At 35.8% G+C, this 9,019-nt stretch overlaps 1 protein-coding gene across 1 annotated transcript; it reads right to left on the bottom strand.

Annotated features, from left to right (window-relative positions):
- Positions 1-2,755: 2,755 nt before the first annotated feature.
- On the bottom strand, positions 2,756-8,356 carry LOC117340890 (zinc finger protein 2 homolog). Its single transcript, XM_033902671.1, has 2 exons — positions 8,256-8,356; positions 2,756-6,891 (listed from the first exon to the last, which is right to left on the bottom strand). The coding sequence occupies exon 2, from the start codon at positions 6,344-6,346 to the stop codon at positions 4,424-4,426; it is 1,923 nt and encodes a 640-aa protein (XP_033758562.1). The 5' UTR covers positions 6,347-6,891; positions 8,256-8,356; the 3' UTR covers positions 2,756-4,423.
- Between the last annotated feature and the right edge of the window lie 663 nt (positions 8,357-9,019).

Genomic DNA, 9,019 nt, shown 5'->3' on the forward strand with positions numbered 1-9,019 from the left:
GAAACATCCTTGGGGGAAGGGGAACAGATTTTGCATAAATGGTGACTCCGACCCCCGAGGGGCCAAAGGGGCAGGGCCAAATAGGGGAAATAGAGGTAATTCGTTCAAATCACTACTAGTCATAAAGTTATAAATGGATTTGAACCCAATTAATTAGTCAGAAACATCCTTGGGGGAGGGGGAACAGATATTGCATAAATGGTCACTCTGACCCCTGAGGGGCCAAAGGGGCGGGGCCCAATAGGGGAAATAGAGGTAATTCCTCTAAATCGCTACTTCTCATAAAGTTATTTATGGAATTGAACTTAATTTGGTCAGAAACATCCTTTGAGGAAGGGGAACAGATTTTGCATTTAATGATGAGTTTGCCCAAAGTTTTGAGGCCCCATAGGGGAAATAAAGGTAATTACTTTAAATCGCTATTAATCATAGAGTTATGAATCATGTTTGAAACTTAGAGAGTCTGGACTTCGTTATTTCTTTAAAACAGTTGGGATCCCCACAGTTTAAGCATATAAAGCATTGTTTGAGGTTGACAAATAAAACGAATTTAACATGAACACTATTTTGACATTTGGTCAAATCCAACCAGGTGAGCGATACAGGCCCCATGGGCCTCTTGTTTGTTTTTGTTTTGTGCTGTCTCAAAATTGAAAGACAATATAATATAATTAACTGAAGTCCAGGTTGTTATCCTGTCTGACATTTCGTCATGCAATCAGTCTTCAAATTAATTGTGTACAACTAGGCAACTATTTAGAAGAATCCACACGTGAATCATGATGATCATCTTTTTTTTTACTGAAAGCATCGATGAACACATCTTTTTCATATACAAAATGGTGGTAATTCATCAGCTCAATCTCAAAATTGAACATACACCAATTACCACTGGGCACCAATTAGCTTAAGCCAAATTTGAAAGTTGAGAAAGATCCATTCATATCTTCCAGAGAAATATTACAAGGATATCAAGGAATGTTAAGACGCATGGTGGACCACAGTTGAAATGTGATTTGAACAGCCCAACAATCTGTTGACAGTTGGCCAAAAATTCACATGGTGACAAACACAAGTTCCACTGATTTTTTATTACTGATAATGACAACAGCATTTTAAAGTACTAGATAACATTATATGATTGAATTTATAACCCAACATTTTATATTAAAACTGTTACCTTATACACTGAATAATCCAATTATCATACACAATAATATGAAATGTACAATAAACATTTAAATCAACATGTCTCACATTGAACTGGCAATATTTCAGCAAAGCAATATACTTCATTTCGATAAGTTGTTGAATGGAAAATTTAATTAGAGAAAAAAAAATCTAAAATTTCACCTATCTACAGCCAGTAATGGTGGAAACATAAAAAAAAAAACTGAAGTCAAATTTAAAGTTACTCTTGATGAATATTCTACAAAACACTTTCAAAGTTCCCATGGAATTAAATAATAAGTAAGTTTACATTTGAACCAAAACATCATCAGGTATTTTTATCACAAATGTCCACTACAACATAAATACAACATTATATATATGGCAGCATGGTGTGCTATTAATAGTATTTTCATCTGCAACAGAATTTCATCTCGGTCCATAATTGTTCCATGAAACTATGAGATTTTTTGAAATAAAACGTCTCCAAGAAATTATTCATGTGTACTTACTTTCCTGCCATGAAACATCCACCAGTTTAAAACAAGTTTGATTTAGGTCAACAATGTTGATTTTATTCTTCAGTTATCTTCCCCCCCCCAAAAAAAGAGGCCCAGAGGGCCTGTATCGCTCACCTGGTTTCAAGTAATATGAAACAAGAATGATGCTGAAATATATTTGTCGCTGGTATTGCTATGTCAATATATATCATAAGCATTTTATATGGGTACATGTACATAGGTTTTATTTTAATACTGAAAATTCCAAAAAGTGCATTAATCCATGAAATGTGAGTGATATCCATTGCTTAGTTTCAGAGAAGAACTTGTTTAGACCAATTGACCCCTTTTGACCCTGACCTCTGCCCCCTTATATTAGGGGTCAGCTCCTTCCTTTATGCAATTTTGAATCCCTACCCCAATAGGATGCTACCAGTCAAACCATTACTAAGTTTCAGAGAATAAGTTGTTTAAATCAATTTAGCCAAATTGACCCCTTTTGGCCCCACCCCTCAGCCCCCTGGCGGCCTGGGTCAACCCCAACATTGTTACAATTTTGAATCCCCTCCCCATAACCATGCTACCATACAAATGTGAGTAATATCCATTGCTTAGTTTCAGAGAAGAAGTTGTTTAAACAAATTGACCAATTTTGGCCCCGCCCCTCAGGCCCCTGGGGGGATCAGCCCCACCATTTGTACAATTTTGAATCCCCATCCCATAGGGATGCTACCCAGGAAATATGAGCGATATCCATTGCTTAGTTTCAGAGAAGAAGTCAATTATATGAATATAGCCTGATTGACCACATTTGGCCCCACCCCTCAGGCCCCTGGGGGGTCAGCCCCATCATTTGTACAATTTTGAATCCCCACCCCATAGTGATGCTACCTGGCAAATATGAGCGATAGCCATTGCTTGGTTTCAGAGAAGAAGTCGTTTATATCAATAGCTCCAAATTGACCCCTTTTGGCCCCACCCCAGAGGCCCCCAGGGGGTCAGCCCCATCATTTGTACAATTTTAAGTCCCCTACCCATAGGGATGCTTCTGACCAAATTTGTTCAAATTCTGATCAGCGGTTATGAAGAAGAAGTCAAATAAGTCAATTGTTGACGGACGGACGGACGACAGACGCCACGGTATGGCATAAGCTCACCTTGGTCCTTTGGACCAGGTGAGCTAAAATATGTCTCCTAGAAATTAGTAGTCTAATATACGTACGTACTAACTTTCCCGCAATGAACATCCACCAGTAAATTAAAAGAACAGTTTAATTTAGGTCAACAATAAATGTGGATTTCATTCTTCAGTTTAAAAAATCTTAAAGATTTGGTTACACATTGTATATTTAATATATCAATGAAAAAAATATGTTTAGCTACATTTTGAGGTCAATATTCATCTGTGTACTATATATTTGAAAATGGTGTTATGGATAAATGTAAAATAAATCTCTGTAACGAACAATGATTAGATTCAACTTGTTTTGTAATTCACACAATTACATGTATATATACCTATATTATATACAAAGTATATGTATCTAAAACTCCAGGCCATCACAGCCTCACGTAGCACTTGGTTACATTTTAAGACCACCTTTACCCTGCTGGTATATTTTTTTAGAGTAATAAATTTTCTTACCACCGTGTTTCCCTGCCGGTATATTTTTTTCAGAGTTATAAATAAGTAAATTGACTTGTTATGAGCTGATCATGATACATGTATGTGCTCCTTCCTTTTTCGTCTTTGGTCAATATAATTATATGATTAATTTTTCTTTGTTTTCATGGTAAATACTCAAATCTGATTGGTCGAAAAATTCTTTTCATTCTTCTATGAAAGAAATTCCGTGAATGGCGCGAAAAATGTGACGTCACAATACAACAATTGACGTTGCGTATTGATTTGAGAAAAAGAATCCCATTTAAAACCAGTAAAATTGTACATAAAACATGTTTTAAATTAGAAAATCATTTTCAAAAATTAATTATAAGTGTTGATGTCAATTATTTTTTAGTTTAATCGGGGTATGAAACAAATTTTGTTTGCAAACTTCTGTAAGAATCCACTACGCAGATTCATACAGTTTGCAAATAAAATTTGTTTCATACCCTGATGAAACTAAAAAAAAAATGACATCAATGCTTAAATGAATTATGATTGAGACATTGTTGTGAATGTCAAAGTCGTCAAATTAAACATCTATAGAGATATAAGATTGTGTTTTTTCCCCAACTATTTGTTTCAATTTGAAAAATACTGTAAAATGTGGCTTTGAAGTGAATATTTTATATTGGCGAAAAATTTGTATTCAGATAAATTTCCAGGTCTTGAAATCCCAGAAGACACTGTTTGTCAATACCAAAAGGATGACCTGTATGTAAATAAAAGTCTAGGTATTAATATACAAATATGCAAATGAAACCACATGTCAAATTGTGTTTTATTTAAAAATTACTTTCAGAATTTCTTTATTTCAATAAAATTACACAATATAAAATTTTATTTAAATATTCAATAATTTCAACCTGTAATGGGCCCATTATATAATTACCATCCTTAAAAAAGCAAAAATCTAGTATTTAACAATTTAATCAAATTTCAACAATGTTTACAGAAATAATAAGATGGTGTGTCTTTTAAAAATGTGTTACTTTTTAGCTTATAAGTTTCTACGAATGTATGGATACAGTATGAAAATTGCTCACTAATAAATATTGGTTAACATATTTTATCCACAATCCTAATCTTAATCACACGGTTCAACAGGGTGTGTAAGAATATGTTTGTCAAGATTGATCTTCTGTACAAATGCTTTACCACAAATATAACATTCGAAACGTTTGTCGTCATAGTGAATTCTCATGTGGACGGTCAGATTCCAGCCACGTCCGAACGCTTTACCACAAAGTTCACAAATAAATGACCGTTCGCCCAGGTGCGACTTGGCATGTCTCCTCATGCAACTGCTGTCGCTGAAACTTTTCCCGCATGTCTCACAACTGAAGGGTCGCTCCCCTGTATGGGACCGCATGTGACTTTCAAGGTATGCTTTCTGTGTGTAACCCTTACCACAGAGAGAACAGGTGTGTGGTTTCTCCTCCGCATGGCTCAGCATGTGCGACTTCAAACTCCAGCTTTGTGTGAAAGCCATATCACAAACTTCACATTTGAATGGTTTAATGCCGGAGTGAATTCTTAAATGCCTGCGGTAATGACTTTTGTCTGCAAATCCTTTTCCACAAATTTCGCACAAGAATGCCTTTTCCCCTGTGTGAGATCGGACATGAGTGTAAAGACTCGCAGCACGTGTGAATGTTTTCTCACAAAACTCACACTTAAACGGTCGGTCGCCAGTGTGAGTTTTCAGATGAGATAACATATTACCAGAAAATTTCAGTTTCTTTCCGCAAATCTTACACTCCTTAAACTTGTCATCAACATGGATTTTTACATGGTGACGCCATGTTGACTTTCTAGTAAAGGTCTTGGAGCATTTATCACAGTTAAAGACTATTCCTTTTGAGTTGCTACTTTCTGTCGTTTTTAGCTTAGATTTCTTCTTTTCCTGACAAGATTTAATCAACCTTTCTAACACAAACTTGTCAACATGTCCTATTTCTTTTTGGTCTGTTTCATCATCCTTGGCATCTGATTCATCAGTTTCATCAGCTGTGCTACTTTCATTTCCAGATTTGATTTGGCTCTCAGAGGATTTTTTCTGTTCCATTTCATTGACAGATACAAGTTTCAAAGAACTGCAAAAGCTTTCTTGATCCTGATCACTCGTAGTAGCATCAGTGTCACAGAGAGGTTTTGAAGCTGCCTGATCTGTCATGACACTCTTCGACAAATTTTCGCGGACAAGTGTAGCATGCATGGAGTAGTCTAGTGGAACATTTTCTTCTCCAAGTTCACCGTGAACAGCACAGTAATCGCTGTCATTACTTGCAGACGTCTCTATTTTCTCTGGACAGCATTTCTCATCCCCTTCAATATCATTTTCTCCCAATGTTTCATTTACATTGTCTTTTTTACACAAACCTTCCATTTCATATTTCCTTTTTTTAAATGTCATTTTGATGGGAGACTTGGCTTTCAGTGGGAAATTTCCTCCTATTTTCACTTCCTGTGATCTTGAATGGTCAAAATGTGTCTCTGAAAGACTGTTCACATTCATGTCAACTTTCCTCTTCCTTGAGATGTACATGTTTGGTTCAAGATCAGTTTCGTACTTTACCTCTGTAACACCTTCATCTGAATAATTTTTGATGTCAATTAGTTCCTCCGAATTATCTCCCCTTCCATGATCTACCATAGCTGAATCTGAATTTATTACCATGTCACCAACCTGGAAAACCTTATTACCTCCCTTGGAATGATCAGATTCACCTAATGAATCACTAAGTTCTGAAATCAGCGGTTTTCTGTCACTTCTATGATTTTCATTTTTATCATCAAACTGAGATTCATCCTTGGCCTTTTGAATTAAATCTATATGTATTCCAGCTTCTGACTGGAGATCACTTTCAAACTGGACAACAATATTATCTGTAGAGTTCGAAGTTCCAGGGACTGGCTCTGCCAGGCTCTTTTCTCCTCTTGAAAGATTCAACACTACAATTTCATCATTGTAGTTCCATGTAGTGTAATTTAATTGTTTATCATTCATACTCTCTCCTTGTTTGTCGAACACTGTAGAATTGTCAACGACCTTAGGAAACGTTTCTCCATCCTTCAATGATTTTGTGTGGTTGACCTGATCAAAAAGACTTCCTAACTTCCATTTTCATAATGGCACTGGAATCAATACTCTTTGTATCTTCATGTCCCTGTCTTCCTGAAACTAAAAGGAAATTGTCAGTAGTTGTGAACTGAACGTTTTGGTTGGATTTTGTAATTAAATATTCATTTGATAAGTCGTGTCCATGAGGTGCTGAAGCACTAACGGCAAGCTCACTCGATTCATTCCAATTGCCTTTCAAGTTGTTTTCAATGTCATCTGTGTTTTTATCGATATGATGTAAGGTGATATTCTGTGTTTGATTTCTTTCTGCCATTAGTGAAAAGTCGAGATAAGCCTCCATTTCTTCGTTATCCATGGTGATTGGTCAGTAATATGCCCAGTAATCTCAGATAAGCTAGTAGGTAACTATCTAGTGCAGTATGCCAAATAATTTCTTAAATTTAAATGTCATCTTATCTTGAAGGTCCAACCTGAAAAAATATAGAAAACAAAAATTAATAAATATGTTTACTTGTATACTCGCATGGATGTCAAAAATATGGTTGTTAGACCATTTCAAAGTGGATATTCTCGCCGGAAGATTAGTGTCATGTTAAAAATACCAAAGTCTACCGTTATAGACACTGGCAATATAAGTTTTTAACTTCCGGATCAGTGGAAAACAAACGTAGAAGTGGCAGACCATGTTTGGTTAACGATCTGGACGGATAATTAAATAGAACTGGAGAGATTCATTGAGTGATGTAACCAATAAATTTAATGAAGAAAGGAACATTCCTGCCTCAAAACGAGCTCTTCAGCGGCATTTACATAAACATGGCTATTGGTCAGAACCATCGTATGTATGTTTGGAGAAGCAGCGATCGGCCCAAAATAAATATGAAGTCAGGATTTGTAGGTGCATCTGTTTGAATAGTGTTGGAACGCTAACTGCAGTTGATGGGAATATGAATGCTGCAAAATATCAGGAGGTGTTGGACGAAAATCTTTGGCCTGAGCTAGCACAACATTTTCCGGCATGAGGCTAATTTTTCCAGGACGATTGATGCGCCTGTGCATCGAGCTAGGTTGACCAAAGAGTACAATGCCCAGAATGGAATTAACTGCATGAGTTGACCCGCCCAGTCACCCGATATCAACAATATTGAAAATGTTTGGTGGTACATTAAAAGAAAACTCCAATCATGTGTTACAGCTATAAAATCTAAAGTTGATTTGTTGGATGAAATTTGCATGATTTGTGATGGAAGGAACTCTATCCCTTAACGAATTTTAAAGGTGATCCAGTTAAAGGGCCACCATATAATTATAATTACAAAGTATTGAAGGTAAGTGTATAATATTGTTGTAATCGAGTGATTAGTTTATCTGTCACTTTATTTTAAAATTGACTTCGTTTTATCCGAATGTAAACACGCCGCCATTGTGGCCGAATACTTTTGGCATGGTACTGTAGAGATGTAAGGTAGACGTTATAACATTAATTTATTATTTCAATTTGTCTACACCAAAATCTAAACAGGACACTGAAAATACAGTGTAAACAAAATCTATCAACCGGACCCTGAAAATACAGAGTTTCTGTGTGAATCACTGAGGTGTTCTTATCTAATCAATAGTTTACAGTTCTGAATCGTGTCAAATAGAATCATTAACAAAAAACAACATTCACTGCAGACATTCTTGAACGATTTCAGTTCGGTTGAACGCCAATCACAAATTATAAACAGTTTGGTGACGTGTTGGATGAGCGAGTTTTTCAAAACATTGCAAATATTATACCGTCGTATCTCATTAATTATGCATAATCTGACGAATCAACAAAAATACCTACACATTGGGTTTGATTTGTTTCCTTAAACAGTAAATACATTCCTGTTTTCATTCTTTGTCATTTTCATTTATCCCTCAGGCGTCAAATCCCGGAAGTGGTCGTGTCTCTCTAAAAATCATTTCGTGGAAAAGACTAAAATATCCGGAAATAACTTTGTATGCTATAATTGGGATTATTTCAGTCATTTTATTTTCATTTTGTATATAACATACACAAATATGATTGTTTTGATGAAGATGAACAGTCACTATTGTTAAACATAAAAAATACACGGAAGTTTTACTAAACGGATTATCCGGATTTTTTTTTTCCATTTTTCATTCCGAAAATTTAGTCTCGACATAATCAGACTCTCATAGATGTTTTCTTTCGAAAAACGTGTTGTGGTTTGTGCAATTCGTTTGGATCTATCTAATTTACTTGGATAATAATGTCTAGCTGTCGTTGACCTGTAGTCGTCGCGGTACCACTGAAATAAGCAATGTCCTGACAGCATGTTGTCGTAAATTTGTCCTGTCGACTGTGGTAGGTTTGCAGTAGTCGACTGTCAACTATCAATAACATCGACGTCAGTAACTACCAGTTTACAATAACAGGTTGGGGAAACCACCAACTTGCGTATAATACACAAGCTTGTCTACTTTACGGCGAAGTAGACATTGATTTGTTACTAATAGAAATAGCCAAAATCACTTTATACTTAACTTAAAAAAAAATGCCTACGCATTTGATAAGTTTGCATGTTAATCGTATGTGGCACTGAC

This window comes from Pecten maximus, chromosome 13, assembly GCF_902652985.1.
Source record: "Pecten maximus chromosome 13, xPecMax1.1, whole genome shotgun sequence".
Lineage (NCBI taxonomy): Eukaryota > Metazoa > Mollusca > Bivalvia > Pectinida > Pectinidae > Pecten > Pecten maximus.

Bases quoted from the DNA above. Each gene is read 5' to 3' on its own strand.
- LOC117340890 (XM_033902671.1), bottom strand. From the start codon at position 6,346: ATGAATGATAAACAATTAAATTACACTACATGGAACTACAATGATGAA.